Source organism: Empidonax traillii, unplaced genomic scaffold (assembly GCF_003031625.1).
Source record: "Empidonax traillii isolate 1590-97213 ecotype Southwest subspecies unplaced genomic scaffold, ASM303162v1 scaffold7:size3022706, whole genome shotgun sequence".
In the NCBI taxonomy this organism is placed as follows: domain Eukaryota; kingdom Metazoa; phylum Chordata; class Aves; order Passeriformes; family Tyrannidae; genus Empidonax; species Empidonax traillii.
Window position 1 is genome coordinate 2,213,298 of NW_020955200.1, and position 27,517 is coordinate 2,240,814.

At 38.6% G+C, this 27,517-nt stretch overlaps 1 protein-coding gene across 6 annotated transcripts in view; it reads right to left on the reverse strand.

Moving 5' to 3' along the window:
* TRPM3 (transient receptor potential cation channel subfamily M member 3) overlaps positions 1–27,517 on the reverse strand; it is a 411,660-nt gene that overhangs the window by 43,701 nt on the left and 340,442 nt on the right. For 3 of the 6 annotated variants that reach the window (XM_027881877.1, XM_027881862.1, XM_027881869.1), the window contains exons 10-19: positions 20,710–20,810; positions 18,796–18,930; positions 17,557–17,607; positions 12,084–12,119; positions 11,789–11,929; positions 10,358–10,387; positions 9,061–9,350; positions 7,994–8,222; positions 5,409–5,576; positions 4,353–4,478 (exon numbers count right to left, since the gene is read on the reverse strand). In XM_027881877.1, the coding sequence (XP_027737678.1) occupies positions 4,353–4,478; positions 5,409–5,576; positions 7,994–8,222; positions 9,061–9,350; positions 10,358–10,387; positions 11,789–11,929; positions 12,084–12,119; positions 17,557–17,607; positions 18,796–18,930; positions 20,710–20,810 (1,307 nt within the window). The remainder of the gene's footprint in view (positions 1–4,352; positions 4,479–5,408; positions 5,577–7,993; positions 8,223–9,060; positions 9,351–10,357; positions 10,388–11,788; positions 11,930–12,083; positions 12,120–17,556; positions 17,608–18,795; positions 18,931–20,709; positions 20,811–27,517) is intronic. The other 3 variants (XM_027881885.1, XM_027881899.1, XM_027881893.1) reach the window with 3 other exon arrangements.

Consider the following 27,517-nt stretch of genomic DNA (forward strand, 5'->3'; position numbering starts at 1 on the left):
ATAAACCAATTAATATTAAAAATCCAAATACTCCTCATGTTGTCTCTCATAGAGCACATAAAACCCCTTAAAAGTCCATCAAGATTTTTATAAAATGGAAAAGGACAAAGTGGCTGTTAAGCAGAGGAGAGGGGTTCTGGTAGTTAACCAGATAGCTTGCAAGAATATGAGACTTGCTGAATATAACTACAGCAGCAGAAGTTATACAACCTCTACAGAAGGTATCAGTACTTGAACACTACAAAACTAAAGTGATTCTTTGATCTATATTATGGATTGTTTATATGGGTGTGGGGAGAGGGGAAGTGGAATAAGATCTGAATTTAGGAAAATTATAGCCTAAGAAGGTGCGAATTTCTTTTCTTCTCCCTACCTCCTGATGCTGTTCAGGGAAAGCTGCCATCTGGAGCTACAGAGTGTCCGTAGATTTTCCCAAGGCTTTGTCTCTGCTGTCCTCTGGTGCTCAGGAATTTTGCAACAGAGTGAAAATGAATGCTGGCTACTTTAATAAATGAACAATGCTGTACTTTAGTGAAAGGGATTATTTTACAGGGTTCAAATTGTTCGCAATTTTACAAATTTACTAATTCTGAGACAGACTTAGTTCTCAATGGAATCAGACAGTTATGGATGTTTTTATGTTAATGCTCTTTCAGTATCTGGATTTATGTTTTAGCTCATGAATTCTGATTTCCTGTTTGCTACTGCTTTCTTGTTGATAATGATGCTGTAATTTTATCTCATTATAGTTACTTTTTAATTAATTGTATCATATAATACTATCTTCTCCCCTCCCCCATGCTACAGATGGGGAATTTCTCTGAGATGGCTGTGGATTAGATCTGACCTGATCTTCCTGACTGTTAATTATACCTCAGTATTAACAAACTGAAAAGCTTCCCCATTAGAAACATTCAGAAATAACCCAAATAAATGTGTCAACAGAATAACTGCAGTGCCAAATGTGAACAAATGTTTTCCTTGGAGCAGGATGCAATAGGGTGGGAATAACTCAACACACTGCTCTGTGTGGGCGGCATCTTTCTCTCTAATACATGATTTTGTCAATGATTCACCAATGAGTCATGCAAGGTAAGCTCGACAGCAGCTCTGCCTCATTGTGAAGTACAGTATAACTGCATCATTTTAGCCTGAGGGGATTTATGCGCATGGAGTTTTAAATGGAGGTTTTTTTAATCAGGGTTATTAGTCGTTGGGCCAGATTTTGTTTTATGTAATTGAGGACCACTGATAGGGAACCAGGATAGTTTGTGGTTGTGCATTTTTTGCATTAATATATGTTAATATCCTAAGCTATATTTAATTTTTCTATAATTAAATAACAGGAATTTCAGTCCTGCTAGAACGATTATAGGCTCTTCCAATTTCATCCTGAGCAAAATCTAGATGCTATATAGAGAATTATCCCCTATTCACACAGAACTGGTGTGGAAATGGTACACAACTGAGTAGCTATACCTCTCTCAGCACACTCTGTTGTATCCTACACTATGTATGAAAGTGCTGCCTCCATAGCAGTTGTTCTGGGATTACTGTTCTCTGCTTTGAAATACCAGCAGAAAAGAAAAATTCAATGCCTTTGATTTAAAGATGTGTAAAATTGGATTTTCCATATGCTTGATGGTTCTTTAAGGTGAATACAGAGGCGCAGGGCTAAAGTGCCAGGAGCTCAGTCTTCCTGGCTGCTGATGGTCAAAGGACACAGACAGTGCCAGAGCTGTTGTGTAGTGGTGGTATGGGGGGGGAGGTTTCCAAAATCCTTGGAGAGGAATCTCTCGTTATGGAGAGAGTCAGCACTTCTGCCTAGTGATGACCAGAAGTGTCTCCCTATTCCATTTTCCAGACAAGCTGAATGGGTGGCTTGCTGCTGGCATGTGAAATACTATGAGTCATCTTCCACTGGGAAGGGTGAGTTTGTCTAGGGGCACTAGGACATTAGTCCTCAGCCTTTCCTATGTTAAGAACTGTATTTTTAGTGATACAATTGATATAATATTTGGTTATTTCTTGTCATGGAGCAAAGGCTAAGCATACATACTAGAGGTGAACAATGTGATCCCATAGGCCAACAGAATTAGCTTTGCTGCTGTGGAAAAGTCCTAATTCAGACTCTGAGACATACCCATGAAGTCCAAACTCTCTATTTATTGTGGAAAATTAGAGCAAAATGAGCAAAACAACAACTGAAACATCTTCTAAAGGACTTAAATGAGTTAGATGTGTTCTGAATAAAACCATTTACTGGGGAACTCTAATACACAAACAATAATGCACTGAATAGGGTTAAGGATGACTTCCAGAATCAGGGTTATTTTGAGAGATAGGTAGACTGCTAGGGTTTCTGACTGACCTAAAAACATCAGTTGTTATCAGGCCTTGATTAGGACATTTTACAAACAGAAAATGTCCCTGGCCTTTAGACTTCAGCTCCCTTCTATTCCTTTGTGTTTAAAATTTAGGATTAATGACTGGCAGTTCCATGAATAAATTGTGGTAAATTCCTTGGTGCTGAGGAGCATTGATGAAAGCAGTATTCGAGTGTATCTCTGTGACTAGACACTATAGTCTGTTGATTAGCATCTAGGTGTTAAAGAAATGTGGGCCTAGCACTCTTATATATCTGTTTTAGTGTTTAAAGCAGGTGTGAATAACAAGGAGCTTACAGTGAATAAACACAACATCTTCATAGTATATCCATATGTTCAGCTACCCAGCAGACCCTTTGAGAGGAGCACAAAGCAAATACATACTTGCATGCAGATGCACCCATGTGGAGACTTACTTGCTGCTGTAGTCTGTGTGATCACACTATTCTGTGCATACGAGGTGTAAAACAGTGAAAAGATCACTGTAGGCCTGTAACTCATGCAGTCTGCACAAGTGCAGTCCAGAGGAAGAAATCGACTTTTTAGTCAGTCTTTAATCACCTGGGCTTAACAGTGCAAGACACACAAGCTTTCACAAGAAATCAGTGAATAGACTTGACTAGATGAGATCTATTTATCTTCATTTCAGCAGAGAGAATATGAGTGTAATACAATAGGAATAGACACCTGAGAAGTATTCATTGGTGATGACTAGAAAGAGAGGCAAATTGTTTCAATAATACCTTATTTGCCAGAAAAGAGCTTTTGAGGTGATTAAATGATATTTAGTAGAATCATTTTGTTTGTCAATCTTTAAGATGAACAAAGCTCAGAAACCCAAACCATGGAAAAATTTTGAAAATATTTTAGACAATCATTCACCAATTAAGTAAATGAATAAAAGAAAACTGTAAAAAAATAAGTTTGATTGTCCTGAAAAGAAAAAAAATAGAAAAAAATACATAGGTCATTTTGAATACAATAGTTGCAAGCTATGTGTAGGGTGAGTGACTAATCTGTTAAACCAGAGTTCAGTAATGGAGTAAATGTTTATGATATAACATCACAGTGAATTATTATTCTTAATGAACTATGAATAAGGTACCCTTAATATACTAAGGGATACTGTGGATAAAGGGAAAGTTCACAAAGGCGCTTCCCAGTCTTTCAGGCATCCTCTCATCGGTAGAGGAAAAACCTGATCTAACATCCCAGATGATTTGACTAAGGCTGGAACAACACGAAACTTCAATCCAAAATATTTTCTAATATTTAAAACATGTCAGGTGACTAAATATAACTGCCTATGGCATCTAACCACAGACATTCAAAGATCTCTTTGCTAGCAATTATTTTCTCCTCACCAGTGAGGAACACCTAAGCAAAGAAGCTCTGTTAGAAGCTCTATAGCATGGTATAGATTATACACAGAAATACTAAGTCAGCAGTGGTGTACTAAAGATAGGTTTCAGTGGTGCTGGACTCCACAGGAACAGATCTTATTTACAGAAAAGCCTGTAAGTGTCTGAAACTTCATTAGAATGATGCACCAAATTTGAAGGAGTTAAGGGCAGAGTCAGTGATAGAAAAGAGCAATAAGACTGTCAGCACATGGAAGGGAGAAGAGAGGGAACATCTTAGATTCATCTGGCAAAGCAGATCCAGTGCACAGATCACTCCTTTGCAGCAGAAGTCAGAAGGGATAAAAGAAGCAGTATTGTAGACAAGAAACCAGGAGCTGGGATAACAACAGAGAGATGGAAAAGACATCTTCCCCAAATTTCTCCCCATTGCCAAGAAAATGGCAGCTTGCAAAGTGCTTATTTGATTTGAATAGGCACTTTTTAAGTGGATCAGAAGCCAGGGATAGTAAATTGTCATCAAAAGCTAATGAGCAGAGAATGCCCCATTGCTTCCATTGCTGCTATTCTGACTTCTGGTCCTTCCCAACCGCCAGGTTCTTGCCTGCAAACAGGTCCTGTAGGTGAGTCTTGTGGGTTGCTCCTTCGGCTTGCCTGCATATTGGGTCCTGTAGGCAGGTCCTTCTGCCTGCCTGCAATCAGGGTCCTGTGGGCAGCTCCTGCTGTTTGCCTGTGGGAAACAGTCTGGGTTTTTGCCTTTTTTTTTTTTTTTTTTTAAAAATCAACTTAGCCAGGAAAATACCTTTTACTTCTATGCCTCTATGCCTCTACTCTGACCAGCTGGGACTGAGTTTTAAGCCTTTTCAAAGACATCGCAATCAAATCCAAACAAATGCAAAACAAACGAAGCTAAGGCAGATCTGATAGCCTGTATGCTAATTGCCCAAATTAAAAACTGTCAAACAACTCTGAGAACAAGAGACTGGAAGTAGATGACTTGTATAATTTTCAAAGCTTTAGCTGTTTGATTCCCTTTGTGGTGCAAATTATTCCTCTGAGGCTATGTTATTAATACAGACAAGTCCCTCCTTAAATAAATCTGCTGAGCTGCAGAAGCTGAGCTGTCTAGGTGCTTGTTAATGTCTTCCATGGATGAAAGACTGGATGTGTTCGTGTGAAAGGTAATGACCACAAATACAAAAAGAATTTTGAAAAAAGTTTTCATCATTTATCTGCCCTTTTTGCCCATTTACTTGCCCTCTAATGAAGTTAACTAAAGGAAAAAAAAACTTCTGGTTTCTCTGAATCATAGGGCATTTCCAACAAAAGATAGACTTTACAAGTTCCTTTTCCACCAGAGAGGACCACACATCATAACTGAATGCTTCTGAAATCTCACTCATTTATTTCAGACAATGTGGCATCAAATTGAGTCAAATTATGAGACATTACACCACAACATGATGCATCAACATCACCACACACTGCTGCAACATCAAGACAAAATGATGCCAACATGTTCGATTTGGAGGAGAGGGTAGTGTGAAGAGTGGTATCCTATCATCTTCTAAATTTAGCCATCAGACAGTCTGCCATGCCTACAGAGGTAGGAATAGCAAATTGACAGCGCTGAGGCTGATGATTTATTGTCAGCACTTACAGTGAGTTCCATGTCTTCCTCATCTTTTTCTTTCACTGGTTTCTCTGGTTCTTCTGGCTCTTTTTCTTGAAGATGGATCTCATTGGCCTGGGACATGTAGGGCATATCATCTTTGTTCTTGAACTCCAAGCTGAGGATTGAAGGAGGAAGTAGAATTCCTAGAATTACCTAAAGCAATGATAATAATAACAATAATCATCACAGAAAGTAGATACAGTCATAATGGTTACTTAGTGTCATATGGAACAACTCCCTTAGGACATTTAGGAAAAGAAAGATATGTGTGCATGTGAGTTTTTACAACAACATAGCATTTGTCATTTGGAGTAATGCTATCAGAGTAGTGAAAAAAACATACAACTTCTACTAGTGTTGTTGTGAATGTTCTTGAATATTTTAACTGTTTATGCCTTATCAGATGCATATTGCTACATACCAGAATATATTTACAAAATATTATATAAGGTCAGTGTAAGGTGGGACCATGCAGGTGGTTAGACCTAGGAACTGCAAATTTCCGAATTTTACATAATAGAAAATATAAGCATAAATTGCTCACAAACAGTATTAATTTCTACACAGAGGATTAATAGGTCTCAAGCTTTCTGTGTCCACGCTTAATGCACACAGGTAGTCAGTGTGTGTGCTGATGTGCTTAGATATGTGGTCCCCTTAAATTTTGCTTCAGTAGACAGGCAGCTGTGTAATGTTAATGCCAGTTCTTTCTTTTCTGCCTTCCCCCTCTTATGAGAAATTACCTTGTGTGGATATACAGGTAATGAGCAATGGTTGGGGTTAAATCCTTAGTCCAACTGAATAGATATCATAATAACACAAAGAGAAGTAGCTTGTCTGTATTCACACGCACAAGAAATCTCCAGGTCATGCTGTAATCTTTTGGAGAACAATTTTGTTATAAATCCCTCCCTAAAGACAGTGAAACCAGATATTTAGCTTGTTGGTCAGGGAGGATGACTGCTTGTGCTCATCATATCAGCAGACAGCCTGTGTGTTGTTGAAACCATTCAAGTATGCAATTAGGAGCAGCTAATGAATGCCATACCCTGTCTCAGAACAGCTACTTATGCTGCTCCTGCCCTCACAAAAGCATCTGTCCAGGGAGAGAGGGGGTTACAGGCAGACCTGACTTCACAGAGAGGCTATTTTTAAGAACAGGCAGGATTAACAGTTGCCTCTCCCCCTTCCACTGGTGCTATACATCTCTAGCAAAATTCTAAAGGATTACATTCAGTCTTCCTACCATTTGTCAGTTTAGAAGAAACTTGTTCTTGGGAAATAAACCATGACTCATGCTTGCAAATCTATTTCTCTGCCTTGTTGCCTCTTGCTCATGTAGCTTGTAGCCTGCTTTAAACATGCCCTGCTAAGGAGCTTCAGTGGAGTAAAACACAGACTAGAAACTGAATAAAAGACTCTTGTGAAGCTCTGATGTTACAAGAAGCTGAAAAGAAAGAGCCTGTTATCTTCAGTTATTCACTATGAAAGAAAGGTCTATTTTATGGCTTAAGATACATATGCTGAAAAGTAGGAAATTAGTTGCTGCACTGTACCCTGTGCACTCAGGTTGAATATCTGCAAAACCAAACAGGGAACAAAGCAGCTGTCCCTCTGAAGGGCAATAGGCCTGCGAGTAAAGCCAGAAAATAGGTAGTAGAAATGTCTCCAAATGTGAGAATGTTTTCTGTCTGTAGCAGAACAACACCATGCACGGGTCCTGCAGGAGGATGATGAGAATGCTATCAGCTACTTGTTCTCATTTGTCACTGTCACTGAATTAGACACAGTATGATAATGATACATATACTCCTAACCATTCTTGACATTACTAAACATCTTTTCACACAGCAAAAGAGCTGAGCAATTACTGTTTTTCACACACCCAAACAGTGCAGGAGAGACAATCTTTATACTGAAAATAATTCTCAGTGATCTAGGAGGAAGAGGTAATTCCTGGTTATGTTCTGTTTGGTGAATACTTTGGTGAAGGTGAAATGTGCCAACCCATGGACACAAATTAATCTCCCAGAATTCACCTTGCTCTGTTAGCAGTTTTGTGATTTATGGAAGTAAAACTTAAACAGCTTTGAAAATTGAATTGTCCTCTAGATCCTCTAAGGCAGTCCCTTCAGGTCAGTCATCAGGAAGATTGGCAAGGGATTGCAAGGAAATATGTGCTGCTCGCTTTTGTCTGTTATGGGGAAGGTTGTTAGATCAGCACCTTTCACTAGTGGTTAATTCACTTACACATCCTCTCCTTTATTTATCTCTAGAACACTTAACTAACTCCTCAAGTACACAGACAGGATGACACAATGACCTCCTGGGTCAGTTCTTACTCTGATAACCAGTGCCAGAGGGGTCTTTGAGAAAGGGAATGAAAAAACTAAGTAATGTGCTTTGAACTTGTTTGAGACAAGCTTCCTGCTGAAAAACTGAACACAGGAAAGAATATATCCTGCTCAATGTCATTGCTAAAAAGAACCTGAAATATGGTTAACTGAGACAGTTATTACTGTTTATTAGAACTTCTCTGATTGTTTATTTTATTTTAAAGCAAGAGTCACCTTTAGGCCAGAATTTTTGCGCATCCGGAGACGACCCATCCACATATCTGTGAGCAGCATTTGGCTGCAAGTGTGAGCGATGAAGTCCCTGTGCTTGGCTGCCACTGCAAGCTGCAAGCATGTGGCGTTGCTCCAGTTCTTCAGCTCATAGGTCAGCAGTTTCATTGCCAGTTGTTCATCCTGCTTGTACGACTGGTCCAACAGCTCCACTGCCAACTGGCCGAAGTCCCTGTAACAGAGGGACATCCTTTCACTCCCATTAGCCTGCATAGGCCTATGAAGAAAACACCTCTCTGCACTGACAGCCTCTGCAAGGGGCACATCACCTTCCATCATGCAAACTGTGATGTCAACTGTACATATGGAAACCCACATTTTCAAATGTGAGTGGCTAATGTTAGGCATATAAATAAGTGCCCTGACTTAGCTGTGATGAACACCCACACCTACCAGCTGTCTGCTCCCACCTACCTGCCCACCTTCCTCACATTTTCTAGCTGAAATCCTCTGGTTATCTGCAGCCTAAAGTATTGTTTCTGTGCTGTTTGCCCATGCCTTCAGGGTCAAGGGACCATGGAAAAAGGAGCATCCAATATCCCTTTTTAAATTTTGTGCCTCAGACTTTGAACCTCAGGAGATTCTTATGGAACCTAGTATCTTGCCTTGCTCATTTAAGCATGAGCTCTTGATTAAATAACACTTTTGCCTGACTAGTATGTTCCTAAGGATTTCAATAACTGTTCTGCTTGGTATGTACAGTGTGTTGAAAAAGCACAGAGAAATATTGCGGCCTGACTCTTGAGCCCACAGGCCAAACACATAAACAATATAGATATTTCACTGCCTTCTTGACACCTTCTCTTTCAGAAGTAACACTGCAAGAAACTTTGCTACTCTGGTAGACTGATTGTTTAAAGGCCATTCAGATTTTCTCTAAAGAGACTGCATTTTCCCTACAAGTTAGAAAAGACAGCCAGGTACAGATAAGAACATTTTAGGCAGGCTCCCCAGACTCTCTTCTCTCTTCTTTTTTTCCCTTGGGAAAGTGTACATGAAAGGAAATTCACCTGGAATTATGGTTCAGCTCTTGGGATATGTCATCCACCATGTCATTTTCTGATGCTTCATGGGCCATGGCTTTGCAGAGTTTACAGGCCACCAGTGCTTTAGCCATAGCCTCTTCCCCATGTTGCCAAAAGAAGAGGGCCATCTTTTGACGTTTCATCAGCACAGCCCATACCATCAGCTCATGGAATGGGAAGGGAAAGTGATTGATCTCAGGGTCATCCATATCAATATCAACTTCTTCTTCTTTTTTCTTTGTTGTTTTTCTCCCTCGACGCAGAGGAACATCGTCCTGTGAAAATTGTAGAGAATTTTTTTTTCATGAAGGAACTGAATCAATTCACACAATTAAATGAAGTCAGTACCTGAGATGTCAAATGCATTTTCTGCAGGCCATGCCCTTCATCTTTTTTTTTGGACAAAATATTTAATATAGGTAAACAATAAAAAAAGTCTTGGTGTATGCAATGTAATTAAAAAGTCAGTAACTCCATATCTAAACACAGGAAAAAAAGCCTTGAATTGTCACTCTGAATTGTTCATGCACCCTAATAACACAGAGCACAATCTCACAATATTCAGAATCATTTTGGAAAAGCCACCATTACAATAAAAGTTAAGAGTTCACTCCAAATACAACATCTGCTGTAATCCATCTGTCTCATTCCACCTCTGGAAAGTATATATCCAGAGAATATTCTGGTCTGCTGATGCTTATTCTTGCATCTTCTCCCTTTATCCTCTTACAAAGACAACAATCTCCCTTCTTCACTCCTACTCTGCATATTTATTCCTTCTTTTTCCATCTCCTTATCATTTCTATCACCTTTAGTTTCCTTCTCATTTAGCATATTGTTTTTATCAGATGAGTGGATGTATTCTGAAAACACTACTATCTCCTCAAAGCACTGAGGTAGCCAAAAGTGCCAGTAAAACCCAGAGAACTTTGGCCTATATAAAGATTTCTGCATCATTCTTTGCAAGTATTTAATTTTCCTGGATGTGTTTTGACATTATACAGATATCTCACTGAAATTCTCCTTGGCCTGACAGATTGAAATATTTTGTTTAATCCTTATGAAAAAAAAAGATCCCTAGAGGGGGCAGAGCCCTCTTTTCCTTCGTCTATCTACTGGACTTTTATTAAGAAATGTTTCTTAATCTGGCCCTTGTGTAAACTAGTTATCTTGGTGAAAAATATAATTCATGCCTTCATTACAGTGAATTTAAGCATTTTCTGAATATAGCTTATATTTTTCAAAGAAGAAAAGATATTAAGATTTATCACAGGTTGCCTACCTCCATTCCCAACAGTTTCAGGGCTTTTGGCTGTACAAAAAAAGTTGGAAAAATGTTATTTCTCCCAGAATAGTAATAAAAAGTTACAGCTATTTGTGCATACATACGTACACACATATTGTGATGCAGAATATAGAACATAAAATATATGTAATACAATGTAATGTAATACAATAAACATAAATATAACAATCAAATAATTGCACATATATAGTTATATATATGAGTTTGTATGTATATATATATATATATATATATATATATATATATATATATATGAGTTTGCCCTATTTCACCAAAAATACAACACCAGACATACATTTGGATTCCGGTACAAACTGCATCTGCTTAGTGGCTGCTCTAGTGGGAAAGAGAGAGGAATTACTGATAAGGCATGCAGGGATTTCTCTGGAGTATATCAGTGTTTTGGCCACTGCCCTGGCACACTCTTATTGGTGTTGTGGAGCTGCTCTGGGACTTGGTTCAGTGCTTGTGAAATCACTACCCAAACGCTTTTCTTGATGGACTGACTATGGGAAAAAACTCCCTTCCAGCAACTACAATTACTGTCTTTTCTTTCAAATGTGAAGAATAAAAGTTTAGAGAAACAAACAACCCCAGTTCATATGGTTGTCTGCAATCATTTCACAGAGCTGTTGCTATTTATAGACACTTATTACTACATCCAATGGTGTGTATTGCTAAAATATGAACTGAGATAGAAAATTAAAATGTGAGGTAAAAATACGTGAAGGAACTACAAATCTTACTGGGAGGAGATGAACAGATTTTTGTTCATGCTGGATTGTGTCAGGGGCAATATGGATCACAATAAACACGTTCTGTGCTTTGGAGAGGCAGTAACCTTACTTTGGATTCACAGTGTTGTAATCTATTGAACATGAAACCCACAAAATTACTGAACAGTGGCTTGGACATGAACCCACTGACTGCTGGAGACACATCCAAATAATAAAACCAGTTTTGAGTTAGGGATTCATTTGTCCTGAGACCTTCAGGCTACATTAGAAGATGAGCGATAGGAGATGCATCTAACAATGCACAAGTTTTTCAAATGTAACTCAGATTTCCTATACTATTATTTGTGCAGGTCAAAAGACTGGTATTTTAAAAGCTGTTAATACTCATAATTACAGATTTTAGAGTCAGTGGAGACAGTTTTATGTGCTGGTCTGACCAGGGCAGCAGAACCCGATAATTTTTTCATTAAATTAATAATACCCATAGTTTGCATCAATGTCTGGCTTGTGATGCATTACAGTGAGATAACTGCTACCTACATAAGGGAACTGAATCTGCAGGTTGCATACTTGTGTATGTGGATTCCCCCCTATCTAAAATCATATAAGAAGATATGGTAATCCCTGCCATGGGTACTGTCATCCAGATGGCAAATAACTTATTTCTTACCCTCTTGGGACCAAATAAATTGTGATACAATGTTCTGAACCGCTTTCGGGTGTAATTACAGCGATATGCTCCTCCCATCAGGTACTCTATCACCAAACCAATATCAATCAGACTTATCCGATAATCAGGAGGTAAGTTTCCCTGTAATGAAAAAAAAGAAGAAGAAAAAGAAAAGTGGAAGAAGAAGAAATGCTTGTTACTGGAATTTTTAAATGCACTTTATAATAATGTTAGAATAAAAAAAATAAAATGAAATAGTTAAAAGCAGGAATGTTATGCTGGTTAATTAATTCACCTTAAAATAGATCCAACCGAAACCTGGATATTCTCGCTTGGAAAGAAGACATAAGTTAAATGAGAAGGTGAGGAACTTTTTGTAAGTAACAGAAAATAACAGTGCACAGGTACTCATACTCTTCAGCTGGGGAAACAAGGAACATGACTGCACAACAAAAAGCATGAGGATTGACACACTTGAAAGGTCAGGCACAGTTGCTGGACTCAAGTTCTGCAAGACAACACCTTTTCTGCATCACCTGTCACCCACAATCATCCTGGCATCTCACATCTCTTATGGCATCTCATTGGACTGCCTCAATGGAACAGAAAAGTTACGGTAAAGAGACATCATGCAACACCTTTTGGTCACATGGAACTAGCTCTTGTGTATGATCTTCCCATTCTGCAGTGTTTCCTTCCCGTGTTCCAGGAAAGGAAGGGCAGGAGGCAAGAGCTCTAGAAGAGCTCTAGAAGACTTACACAGCTCTAGAAGCTCTAGAAGACTTACCAGCTCTAGAAGACTTACACAGCACATGAGCTATTATTATCTAATTGCTAGATGCAATCAGAGTCTATCAGCATTTATTCTCCAAGTAATGTTCAAAGAACACTTATTCTAGCTTAAATTCCAGACCAAGAATGAGGAAAGCACCTGTATGTATGAAAGTTGCAATAAAACTGTTGTTAATTATTTTAGGTTTTCTTTATGAAGAAAACTACAGTCCTAGCAATTTTTGTAGATTGTTCTTACTTGAGCAACTGATATATTTTATGGAAATCCCCTTAAAACATATAGTCTTGCTACCTAACTTCCAGCAGAGCCATGGAGATTGGCTCCCAAGAGGTGAACTGTGCTTGTGGCAAGAGTCATTAGCCAGATCACGGAGAAGATGCCTACATAATTGCCCTTCCATTTATTTTTCTTTCTTCTCCTTTGTTAAAATACATATATGATATCTTCAGCATGCACCTTTTATTTTGAATGGAAAAAGAATGAGTATATCCACACCTTACTGCCTACTATGCAAACTTGCTTGCAGATATCTTCCTTCTCTTCACTGTCAAGCCTGAAAATGGCACCACTGAGGTTATGAATTCTCTGATACTTACGGCTTGCAAAACTACAAACAAAGATTGCAGCAACAGATTGTCTTTTTCTGCATATGAATCTGACTCTGCCTTTGACTTAATGGGCCAATGCTATTCTCCAGCTGCAGTAAACCCAATGGGACACCTGGGTGTTAAAACAATTTCAGGCTGAACTGCACTCATGATGTGCTGGTGAAGTCTCCTGGAGTTCTCTGGCAATGGAGGAACAAATCCCCAGAATGGGCACACCTGCTCTTCTGTTCCTCCCCATGGAACTTCACAAGGAAAACTTTGATGCCTTTATTGGAGTAAAGGACTAATGGGAAGGGAATGGACACAAATGAAAGTTACCTTCTTCTCGAACTCACTGCTTCTGAGTTGACTGGATGACAGTTCAGTGAGCAGAAAAGAAGGTATGATTCAGCAAATTGTAAATAGCTCACCTGGATCGACAGACCTCACTAAGAACCCTGAAGATTTACAGAACCCTCTCTTCTGGATGTCACTGTGCAAAAGATGGGACTACAAAATAAAGGTGCAAAGAGTGGCAAAATATTCTTCTGTATATTGTGAGTGATAGCCTTGGAGAAGGAGAATATTACCCTAATAAAAAAATTATTTTGTATAGTCAACACTGCAGAAGGATCAGAAAACTGTAATAGTTAGCTTCAAATTTTTTCAGTGCACTGTAATAAAGTAATCTAATTTTCTAAAATGATATACAGCATAGATTATAGTGAGCCTGTAGCTCTTTTTATATGTTCATTAGAAGGCTAGTAATTCACATGGAGCCATTTTATGACTATCATGTCTTGTTGGAAATATCTGTGTGTCTGGAGATATCTGCTTGGCTTCTCTGCAGATGTGATTATTAGATTCAGAGCAGAGAAACACTAATGGAAAGCAGATGGCAACTGGTTCTGAAAAAGACATAAAATGGATGCTAAGATTCTCCTTCCTCTTCTACTTCAGCCAGGAAGTGCGATTCTTATTTCCTGCCCTGCTGCCACAGTACAACCAGCAAGCTGAAAAGGCTGAGGAAGGAGAGAGGGAGGTGGTGCTGTGGTGTACCATGCCTAGCAATCAACTGGGATTCCAAGATTCAGAAAATCAGGCAAATTTACTGCCAAAAATTGAGCTGCTAACCATTTTTAAGTAATGTCCCTTAGCAAATCCTTTTGCAATCTTCCTAATTTTGTCTGATTTGATGGGTGGGGAAATTACTATGCTTTGCAGGAATGTGTATTATCTTAGCTAATTTGGACTAAAAAATTTTCATAATGAACCATTTAAAGAAAAATAACATCTAAAATTTAAATGAAAGATAAATGTAAAAATTCAGTTTTAAAAAAATAAATTCTGCTACTTTTGTTTGTTTTTTTTTTTTTTTTTTTTTTTTTCTCCAAAGTGTTCTTCTGTCTCTCCAATTTTTGGAGAAGAGAAAAAAAATCCATCTGATAATTTCCACTGATCTTCATCAGCTAGCTGAGGCAGGGAAGGATTTAAAAAAATAAAAAATGTAGAGAGCAACCTCCACTTACAGACAGGGTGTCCAGTACAGCCACTGCCTGTTTCTTTCTGCTTAGCATGGGTGCATGAGCATGTACCGCCTATGGAAGGCAGTCAACCCTGTATGTGAAATTCTCAACACTTGACAGGGGATGTCAAAAAGGCCACGATGAGAAAGATGCAGGGAAATTTGTCCCTGTATGTATTTATGGAATTGTGAGGACTGAAAGGTGATATGAGCACAGTTGCCTCTAAAGCAGAGTCATTATGATGTATTTTGTCTTGTTAATACATGAAGAATTTATGCATGTTTTGATTACTGCAAATCCTTTGAGACTCTGAATCTGGGCCTTTATAATATGCTGCCCAGGCTAACAGTCCTCACTGCAATATCTGGAAACACAAGGGGAAAATAAGTTGTTGTATTATGTTTGTGCACTCTCATACGTGTGTGTGAATATGCACATGTGTATCTGTAAGCTGCCACAAACAGGATGTGGTAATGTGACTTCTGTTCTAATGATTTGATTTATTAAGTAGGCAAAGTAGTCTTGCAAGCAAAACAAAACAAAACAACCCCCCTTCTACTTATTTATACAGTTACATAGTAAAATTGCAGCAAATTAAATACTGCTTCTGTGACTTTTAAAATCCATTTTTTATGTGAGAATCCATAAAGACGCAAATGTAAATCACTTTTTAGCATACATTGCATCAGCATACATGCCTGCATTAAATAGTGCAGGTTCTAACTAATTTTAATAGTGCAGTCTCAGTATGTGTACTGAGATGTATGCATAAAAGCACAGTCTATTTCATATACTTTAAGTGTAGTCTCAAGGTGACATAGTACTTATTTTTGTATTTATATTTTGTGATGCTGTAATTAAATTGAAGAGGTTAGGTGTCTGGCATCAAAATACACTCAAACTCAAAAAACTAGCATCAGCAGCGTGGTCTGTCTCTCGTGCATGGTGGGCCATTTAACTGTCAAAGAGTGATGTTTCCATTAAGAAGTTATTTCCAAGTAGGTGTTTTCATTTAAACTGTTGTCCAATCTGCTGACTGATTTATGGCTTGGTTGACTGGTAGGGGATCCGCTCATTTGGCAGGGCTATGGTAAGCTGTCACTTCTCTCCGTGAACCACACTTGTTCCTCATCACTGACAGAATGAAAAATGTAGCCCCAGTGGCGCAGTTTTGTGATGAAGGTGCTGAAGAGCTGCACCAGGCTGCCTTGTTCTTAAAGCTCTCGAGTGTGTTTATAAGAGCACACACTGACTTCATGTAGTGGGAATTACTGAAGATTTTAGTTATGGGCAGAGGAAAGAAAGATGAATTTATGGAAAGAAGACTATCACGTAACATCTATCAGTCACTGTGGAAAAAATAATGTCTTTGAATATAGTAAAAGTCTATTTAATGTTTATCAATATATGGCTGTGAGTACCAGTTGTATTTGCCTACTTTGATTCCTTTTTTGATGATTTTTTTTCCCTTAAAAATACATATTTTTTAGGGACTCGGGAAAAAGAGATTGATATTGTTTAGCTACTCAACACACAAATTACTATGCCTTTGAAGAAGGTCTTGGAAAGGTTATTCTAGGGGAGAGAAGGTGTTTGGAAAAGTATGTATTTTAAAGTGTAAGACAGATGAGGCCTCTTTCTAACTCTTATAGGCATATAAATAATTGCATAGTTAGTAAAAAAAAAATATTCTGGCAACTTGGGCTTCAGGAGCATATCTAGTCTAAATGCATTGCAGTTGTACTCTGCTCCATCCAAGAGGATTTGTGCTTAAGAACACTTTCAGTTTCTTTGTAGGCATTTCACACTTTTTAATGGTGACTTTATATACTGTATATCATAGCACAATGAAGACGTCACACAACACACTGACCAAAGAAAACCACCAGAACCTCCCTAAACAGAGTTAGGGATTATTCTGTAGAGTTATTTAATAGAAAGATGCTATAGGACACACTGCCACTCTCCTCCCCTACTTCACTGCACTTCTGTTCAGCTGTCACTGATGGAAGAAACCACTAAAACCTGTGCTCTTAGAAAAAAATGTCCTTTCATTTTTCAGTATTCTATCTAGTCCCATATACAAAAACATCCTGTCTGAAGTATGCTACCCTTGAGGTCCTGATTACATAATGTGCAAGGCTGTAATCTGCACATGTTTTGGGAGAATATTCAAGCTGATGAGGTCACTTGCAGACTCAATCTCCTTACTTGATCCATATATTTAAAGGATAAGGGATTTTAATTCATTGCTGCTGCTGTAACACTTTTAATCCTGAACACATTGTTAAAGGTATTTGATATCTCCTTCCTGTCACTATCTCTTTTGGTGTTTCTGTCCTGCCCTTCTAATGGATCTTTGTAATTCAAGATGATTGAAATTAACATGATAAGGAGCAGGGGAAAGTTGCACTTCTCCGTTTTTATATTTCTGCTGAGGAAGATGGCTACAATGTACCACACAATAGAGAATGAGGAACTGTTTCAACGAGGCGGGATCCAGCACAAGGATAAGGGCTATTTTACAGGCTTGGAAGTAAACTAACAACATAAAAAGTAGCTTTGACAACAGTTGCAGGTATGGAAAAACAGAAACAACAGCATAAATCCATATTTATGTAAGAGCCTGCAATTATGCTAACAGAAGCACTATTACTCAGGCATCTAAAACCACAGAGAAAGCAAGGCTAATTGTGCTTTTTATACGAAAAGTTCATATTTGGAGCATACAAACAGGACATTCTGTACTGACAGGCAAAGGAGAAGGTTCTGACTGAAAGCTCATGCAAAGCAGACATAGGATCTAGCTACAAAAAAGCAATAATAACATTATTTTCAACCTACCGTCTATTGGACTCTTACCTTTTTGACGTCCCTGACTAGATGATGCAGAGTGTTGGATGGTCCATGTCTCTGCAAAGAAAAAAATAATTTTGCATTGTCCAAAACCCCACAAAATGTAAATGGAAACGTAAATCTTTCTCACCATAGTAGTTTAGAAATCAGGGAGTTGAAAACACTTCAGTTGTACAGTGTTACCAATTAAAAAAAAAATCAATCATAAGATTCAATTTCAGCTGAATACTCTTTGGTACAAAACCCTTCCATGAGAAACCCCTAATACTGCCATACTGGATGAAAATTAAGGCCCTATATATCAGATTAGGCTCCAGGTTTAGACAAAGCAGGAGCACAGCACAACATGCACAATCTCTGGGAAGGAGTGGAAGGAAAACAGCTGCTTTAGTGTCAGCCTTCCTGCACTCAGGACCTCTACTCTCACCGTTGGTGGTTCACAGACACCCTGAGCCTGGCATTGCATCTAGGCTGTCTCATCTGGAAGCCACCAACTGCATGCACAGCCTGTGAAACTGTCCAACCTTCTTTTGACTCCCCCTGACATTGCAAAAAACATTCTGCAGCAGACTCCCAAAATTTTGATTTTATCTTATTACTATATCTTTTACCTTACTTTATTTTCTGCTTTGGTTTTGACTGTTGCTGATATTTTAAGAGGCTTTTATGAGTGGTCTTCTTGTAGCTGATGACGGATGAGACCACTGCTTAAGTGCAGAGTTGATGTTTCCATATATGCTTTGCTCTGCATTTGTCAACACTTAATTTTATGTAACCCCATGTTTGAGCATGATGTGACTTTCCTTATGCTGCTTCAGATTTTCCCACTCCGAGTGAATCTAAATCACCTGCAAACACTATTGTCTTCAGTAGTTACCATTTTCCACATCATTTCTAAAATGATTTTTCTGAAACCATACTGTCAGGAGTCACATACATCATTGAATAAGTCCTAACTTGCCAGTTAAAATCTTCCATCCAGTGACATCTGCCTAAATCTCAGGTCTGTCCTACTGGAATTACAATGGCAGGAGATCAGCTGGTACTGTGTAGGGCTTAATCTATGTCCTAAAATATCTGTACAGCAAATTAGGTGGACATGTTACATTATTTGAGAGAAAAAGCTAAGTGATAATGTGGACTTATGGAAAACTTTTGCCTTGCGCATCATCATGTCATTATAAAACAAGTGAGAGCTAGAACAATGAATATAGAGACAGAAAATCTGCCTTAGGTTGGCCCTACCGTATTGTACAGTTCCTCTAGCCGGGAGATGGTGAGAAATCGATGCATGCTTACTCCATTTTCTATGAGTAATTTCACAAAATCCACTCTGTCCAACACCAGTGCATCCAGCATTGCTTGCTCAAGGGAGCCCACCTGCAAAGCAAGTGATTACTTGAAGCAGTTCCTCGGCATGGCAGGCCTATATCCAGCTGATTCAGTCACCCTGGCTCAGGCAAGGAACACTGACAAAATTCTGAGAGTTGCTCTGCTACACTTGAAATGGGGTAACCACAGTTTTAGTCTATAAAGTTTTCCCTGGCTGAGGGCTGCGCTCCAAAAATGAATGTCAGAGTGCTAAGATAATACTTTAGGTAAACCAGAGTAGGATCAAGGAACTGGAGCTCACAAAACTTGTGATCACACCTCCATCCTATGCACCGTCTCATTATTATCTTTATTTCTTGTTCTCCTGTCAAACATTTTATTTATATTGGAAATATTCATTATGTGTACATATACCCCCTTTAATTCTGTCTTTACTAGTGTTTTCTTCTGTTTGTGGTGTGAAAACATGGGGAAACTCGGATACCCAGGAAACAGAAATAGCTTCACAATTCGCATTTCTTTGAAAGGTCAAATGCAAGAGGTCTTCTTACACAAAAACCTCTTCTTTTTATCTCTTGTAGGTCAGAAGGTGTCAGAATGATGAGAAATTATCTCATACTTCCAGCTTTTAGCTTGCAAAATGACTGCAGCTTGCTGCATTTATGAAAATTTTTGCTGTGATGTGATGATGAAGAGACAAAAATAAGAGCAGTTTAGTGCCATTAAAATCCCTCCTATGTTTTGATGCATACTTATGTCCAATATGTTAGCCAACATAAATAGTTCTATTCACTCCATAACTGAAAATAAAGAATTTTTGAAACTAGCTTTAAGGGGCAGCAAATTTCAGAAGTTACATTTAAAGCAAGGATATTTAAACATAAGCTTTTCCTGTTGTTAAAATTTTTCCATGGGGAGTTGTGAATGCTCATGTAATGATAGCCTATGAAATTTTAATGACTGTGATGAAATAAGTGTTACAGTAGTGAATATTCTGATTCAATTGCACCCTCTGAAGGTAAAGGTGGGCTTTAAGGATATAAAGGTAGTCCTTCTGTTTTTTTCTGGATGATTTCTACCACTGTAAAAACTGCAGCACAGTTTGGGAGTTGAATACTCCTGTGTCCCATGCAGAGGAATATTTACTTACAGCCCTGCGACTCCTGCAGAAAATATCTTGCCCTGTCTTCCCCGGTAATGGTGTTGGCCAGGGACCCTGACACTGGAGCACAGATGTGAACTAGGCAGATTGATGCAGAGCAGCAGTGGGCACAGAATTAACAGCATGTGATGTCTAGGGCACAGCCCATCTCTCGTGACACTCAGGAGCTGATCGGCTCCTGTGATTGCTCTGACCTCCAACATTCATGCAGCTTACTTTTGGCATCAAATCATCCTAGAATTCATTATTTGCGTACAAAACCATATTGATGGAAAAGTAAAAAGTTTTGCCTTTTCTTTAATTTACAGCCTAGCACCAAAAAATGGCTGTACACACATGTCAGTTTTTCTCAGCTTGCAGAATCGTTGCATCGTGGTATAAATCTGGTACTTTTAATTCTTTTTTTTTTTCCCAAAGATATGGTTTCCCACTGCTGAGGTATCACTAGATGTCACCATTTCCTTGGATGAGAAAAAACACGTTAACGTCTCTGTTACCATGCCTGCCTTCAGCAGTGTGAATGGGAACCGCGTGTTTGGCTGGGAGCATGACCCAGCGTATTTTAAATTGTGTTAAAACCATCATTGCCAACAGAATGGATTTAATGTAGTGTTGGGTTTAAAGCGTTTCCAGTAGAAGATGCTGTATATAGGTATATACTGTACCGGCCACTGTTGCCCGTAAATAAAGATCTGACTGCGAGCGATGTCTACTCTGTTCCAGGCTAGTGCTAGGCTCAGCTGGTCAGGAGCAGATGCGTTAGCCCCTGTGTATACAGATAGGGGTGCAGGCAGGAGAGAAGGAGAAAAAAGAAACAAGATATTAGACTCATTATGTCAAGGTAATCTCTCTTCTGTCAGAAATCTCACAATGTCCCTGTCATTTCTGCAACTGATTTCATATTAAAACAAAACCAAACGTCCCATCGTCCCTGTAATAAAATACTGATTCTCAAATCTGAATCTATGGTTCTCAGGTTGTCTTATAAACATTAATTAACTGGTTTCCCTTCTATCAGATAGGAAGCAAGAGAACAAGCCAGGTTGACTGAGCTGCAGGAATACACACACACACACACATACACATGTATGCACACAGGCACACACAGACATACACCTCTAGCAATTACAAGCAGATTCATCTCATACAGATACCATCAATGTCAGTAGTTGTGCATTTTTTTTGCCCATTTTATGCATTTGAACTCGATAAGAAGTGTAAGAATTTCTTCTCTATCTCTTTGTACTGCAGGATCTTGGTGAGAAAAAAATTCTCTTCACATATGTAATATTCACATAAGAAAGTATTCTATAAAGCTGGTGTCAAGGTATAATATATCCAAATTAAATAAGAAACTCTGCAGGTGATAAGATGGGTTTGGAGCTGTTTGTTTTTGGGAGGGAGGATATGTTTTTCCCTGTAGTTTTACCGGACACTGTGGGATATTCCTGCCCTGCTGTGCTTTTTTCATATTTCATGGTTCTCAGCTGATTTGTAAAAATGAAACAGCATGTGCTTCAGTGTCACAGGGAGAACTGGCCTGAATGAACTGATCAACCAAATAAATAAAGGGCCCGCTGACTTTTAACTACATATATGCTTGCAGTGGTTAGGTGATTTTATAAAGGCTTATTTTTTAAAGACCTCATACCTCCACTGTTTTTTTGTCTTTATTAATTCTTACACTGAGTGAGGATAAATAAAAGCTTTTCATTACTTCAAAGCATTTCTGTCTCCATTTCAGTACTACTGAAAATCACACACTGTTTCAGTTGAAAGTGGACTCTGAAACTGGGGGCATGGAAAACATTAAGCTGGCTGCTGAAATTCCCTGTGAAGACCTAAATGAAAACCTTTGACAATCTTAGCCTATAGTTTAATTTCATAATTCTCAGCTTTGAAGATGTTGCCAAATACTTGGCAATATCGACAGCAACTGTTTGGGAGATGGCAGATTGTAGATCATCCAGATCTCATTCATACAGAAATGAGCTCTGATAAAAAGGTAGGCAGTGCAGGAACAGAACAACTGAAATAAATGAAGAAGAAAAAAAGTGAAAATGTTTCTGTGACTTCTGTGAGTAAGAAGTAACAGGAAGGTCCCTATGCGTAAGACACAACTTCTCATTGCTATATATTACAACATAGACAAAAGCTCTCTCAAGAGACCTCATGGGGGATGCCGATGACATCTGAAACTTTTGGAGTTTCTTACACAAGCAACACAAAGCATTCAAGAACAAAAAATATTTACCTTTGTAAAGGGCAAAAATGTCTTTACAGATTTATTTATTAAAATACAAAAAAAAATACCCGCAGTGAGTATGATAGTACAGATAGTACAAAGTAGGCATAGAGAGCAAATAATGTTCTTCCCTGTTCTGAAGCAAAAAACCAGATCCCTTCACTGGATCTACTCCTTTCTATTCATGTGCATGTAGAAGTGAGAGCTTCAGCAGGTGGTCAAGTAAACTCTCTGGTGAGCCATTTAGGAGGCACATACCCAGGGGCAGTGATGGTGATCCCACAGCCTGACATCATTTTGCACTTGCAACGAGGGAGCTCCACTTCCCTATTTTTCTCAACTTACTGCAGCCTACAGTCTGGGTAGGCAGGGGTGTTGCCTGTTTAGAAACCATTTTGGACCAAGAGAGGATCAGATGGTCTTGGGGAGGGAAGTGGTCTACTTACACTACCCTCAGTTCAGCCAAAGATCAAGTTAAATCATAGAGGAGAACAATTTCTGAGCTCTAGCAGGGAGTCTTCTCCAGTCTGTGTCAAGTGACCCTTGCAATCCTGGGCCTTTCTGAGCCTTAGGAAAGATCCAGTTGCTAAATGAACGCAGGGCCTTCTGGTGCATCTGATCATATGAAAGAGCAACTGGTATGGGGTATGAGATGGTGCCTGCTCTGCAGTTCATCAGAATTGTTTTCTTTGAGCAGGATAATTGCTCCAAATACTGAGCAGAGGGGAAAGCAAGCCATGGTCCAGTCTCTGTCTTTCCCATCTCCCTCAACTATGTGTAAAGCTGCCAGGTTTTCCTGTGGGTGCACATGCAGTCCCAGAGTTGAGGCTCTTCTCAGTGCTTATTGCCATAATAGTTGATGACACTGTCTTGCAGAGCACTGCAGATGTTTGGCAGATGATGGAAATGCAGGGTTTCTCAGGGGGATTTTACACTTCAGGCCCAAACCAGTCTATCATCAGCTAGGGTGTAGACAGGTCTGCATGCTGGGTCTCTGACACATGTGGTGGAATGTGTGATTCCAGAGTAAAATTTCCTGCTGGAAAGCCCTTGTATCCTTCTCCTCTTTCCTGTCTTCCCTGTGGGGTTTTCAGGTGAATGTGGATTACACTGATGTTACTTAAGAGGAGAAGGAAAATAAATGCTATAAAAGTTTGTGCAGAGTAGCATATGGGCTGCAGAGGCCTTTGAATCAATTTTATCCTAGGATGGAACTGATGACCTTTGTCTCACATGAAGAAGAAAGTACTCAGGTTATTTTAGGTGGAATTCTGCCCAGTATTAAGAAATATGAATAATTCCACTCATATAAGAAAAACTCCCCAGAAAAAAAATGATATGGGCTTTCCTGAGATACTGTCTCCTTTCAATCATTTCCTTGCATTCAGTGCCACAGTGCATGACTTTGAGTCAGTGAAAAGAATCCAAAAAGTGATCTCTCCAAGGATGCATCTCACTCATGAGCATCACTGTAATGTACCCAAATCAAAGCCAAAGGATATTTGGGAAATAAGAAAACTAGGTAGAGTTAATAATCATTGTATTATTTTAATTCCTGTAGCACACTTACTGCATCAAATAGTGTTTCAGGCAATATGACTAACATTTCTGTAATATTTACTCAGCATCCTGGTGTCTGGCTGATTGTAAGATATGTTCCTCGAAAGAATGTTTTAAGACTATGACTAATGTCTACAGTGTGACTCTTCCTCATTTCATCTGCTCCTAGAAGAACAGTTGCATTTGGGATGCAACGCACTGATTTAGCAGTATTTTATTTTGGAACATATATTGTGGGATATAGATGGACTCCTGGGACAGCTGTTAGTTCATGGAGATGGTAACTTTACGTAATTTTAGGCTGCTATCAAGGAGTGCTTGGTTATCTTGCATAGATTCTTCTGGTAAAAAGTCACATAGTCTAGTCATGATATTTTGGACTCAAAATGCAATACTCCTTGATGACAAAGCCTGGGACCATAAACTTGCCTCTCTTTTCTAGGTTATCCAGGGTACACTTCAGACAATGAGTGTTGTGCCCTTGCAGGATAGGAGATTACTGAAGAGGTTTGATATACCTATTACTACAGGTTTTTATACACTGGCTAAAGCTTACTTTGTGACCAGTGTAAACCTCTAAAGGATTCTCCTGAAATAGCCTATGATCTTAGTACTCAGGAATCCAGAAAGCTGAAATGACACAAAACTGATCTACCTAGACAGAAGTGGTTGTTGCACATTCATTTCCACAGTGCATCTAAGCATGGCAGCCTCCTCTTTGAATCATCATCTAAAGAAAAGAATTAGATTAGGGAAAGTAGAAATCCTAATGAACTCTCTGCTCTGTGTCTCAGCAGGTCCTATGCTATCTTCTGTTTCAGCAGCTTTTTGGTGCAAAGGCTGTGTCTCCACTGCATTTGCTACAGAAATCTTCCTGGCATTTAGCAAATCAATTGACCATAACAAAGCTGCTAGCACAAACAGCTATAAAGGCAGTAACCAGATATCTGACCTAGCTCTGAAACCCTTTTGTGTCTGTGATTTCATGGTTGGCAGACTATTGCACTTTCTTCCTGGGCCATCTGAGACCACACGACACCTATTCAGAAGGCATGAATCTTGACTTATTCACAGGCTGGAAAAGTATGCAGAGACATCAGATCTGCATGAGCCTGCATACCCTATCTCAGAGGGCTACACTGCAAAAATGTGACTATATGCATATACCACGCAGCACTTCTTTCCCAGTGCTAAAAATTGCACTGGGGAGGCTTCTGGAGCACCATCTGAAACACAGCTGGTGCTAGTCTGCTCCAGACGTTGCAACAGCTTCGTGAACTGGGATCTCTGATGCCACTTCAAAACAAGTATTTTTTTAGAACATCTCCATATGCTGTCTTTAACTTCACTGCCATAATGCCTTCTGCTTAGCTAGCAGCTGCAAAAGGACATAATCCATTACGATTTGAGTTCCAACTGTTCAAGTTAAGAGAGCATAAACAGTTAAATGGTATCAATAAATCTGCTTGCTACAAATTCATGCCATTGGAAACTTACTTCCCACGTTTGTGTTTCTCTCAAAATTAAAAAAAAAATATATAAATAGAAGAATTCACAAACCATATGCTGTTGTGACATCCATGCAATGTAAATTGATAACCACTTTGGATGCCATTCTGTAGTTTATTGGAGATCATTCCCAAGAAGGATAGATTTGCTGACAAGATTAAACAAGTTACTCATGAAAACAAACAAAGAAATAACATGTGATGCAGGGTTTGGGGCTTGTGGATTATCTTGTCCAGGAGAGTTCCGGAATTGGCAGTGTGTCTAGTCTGGGTTTAAAAAAAAGACTAGTTAATCACAAAGTTTACACAGCAAGTAGAAAATGATACTTTGTGTTTCTCAATCCTTGCCCCTTCCTACTCCCTGACCAAATCATTCACACAAGAGGGAGAGGGGTAATTAGCTGGTGTGTTTCTCTTGCACTATCAAGAACTGCAAACTCCTGATCAGACTGAGAAGAAGTTACCAGTAATCAGTCACTGGTTTCATACTTTGCTCTGCCCCCTTTTTTCAAACAGTGCTGGAGAGTAGAAAGAGATTAATTCTTAAATCTAAATTTAAGAATTTTAAGATAATGCAGACCCAATACCTAAATTGGAGTACTTATTTATTTTACTTATTACAATTATTTTTTTTTAAATTATAGATATATGCAAATGTGAGAAGTAAGTTTCCAATGGCATGGAATCCAATGGTATGAAAATTCCAACAATATGAAAAAAATTATTTTACTTATTACAAATAATTTACTTACTACAAATCAATAGACAAGTGGTTCCTCATTTGATCAAAAACCCAACTATCCATCAGCCTAATGGGGTATTTACAGAAAGTCAGTATTTCTTTCAAAGTGGGACAGAACCTTTATACAGAGATGTGAATAAGTATGTGAATAAGGACAGATGACTTGCCTGAGACATGATATCTCATCTTTGAACATATTGATTAAAAGGTTATGTGAACTTTTATGCATTGTGATCAGAAGGCTCAGGCTAACAAGAGGTCCCTGATAAATCTAATCTAATGAAAGATGTCAAAATTATTTACACAGGTACAGGTACTTCCTGAGAAGTTCCCTATTATGTCTTGAACTACTGACATGAAGAGAGAAGGCAATTTTATTTTACTAGGGGGACAACAGCACTAATTAGGCACTTGCAAAATGTGTATTCCCGATCAGAGAGGACTAGTCATATACCAAAATGGCAACCATAGAACAGCTGCTCAAGTAAATACTGCAAAAGAAAATTCCAGATAGAAAACAATCCCTCAGGTCTACAATTTATTTTCTTCAGCTTCCAAGAGTCAGTTTTCAGAAGACTCCAGGGATCTCTGCTGGGATTTAGATCTTGACAATAAACCTAGAAAAAGTGGAATCACAACTTTAAGACATTTTGTATCTTACTAATAGAAAGCAAGAGCAGTCTTTCAGTCACCATCTTAAGAACAAATGTAAAGAGAATAACTTTCCACTGAGATAATGAAGGATTCGGTTTTCTTTAAAATAAAAATGAAATCTGCAATTAAATTATTTCCTAAGGATAAAAAAGAGGAATTTGGTGATGGATGCAATTCTTGTTCTTGCTTTGAATTAATTTATTTTTCCTTTCTTCAGTTTGATTTCTATTATTTCTGTGTGAATGCAGATGGTTAAAACTCCTTACCTCTGAGTAGCAGCAGCAAAATTGTCATGTTATCTGCAGGACAAACAACTGGTATCTTGATTGGAATAATCAAAAGAAGTGAAGAAAACAATACTAGAGAAGCCTAAAGAAATAAAAGCTACTGTAGCAAAGTGACGACAGCTCATTTCCTTGGTTGATAGCTATCAGCTTTCAATTAAACTTTTGAAGTAACCAGGGCTTGTTTATTTTTCCTGTTCAGACTTTTGTTTTAAATGTCTGAAGCAAAATTTTTGAAATGGGATTAAAATTGTTTAGAAGGCAAAATACTATTTTGCATGGTTGGGTGAAAGTTACTCAGGTCTTCTCTCTTCATACAGCTTTTGTGAACCTGAACAGGAAGAAACTGAGAGGAAAACTGAGCCCTGGAACAAGCAAGAATAATTGCCGTTACCTTTTGAATACCCATTAAATCTATTACATTTTCTGTTGTGACTCAGATTCAGGTCTGTCCCACCTGTACATTCTCATTCAGGTGCA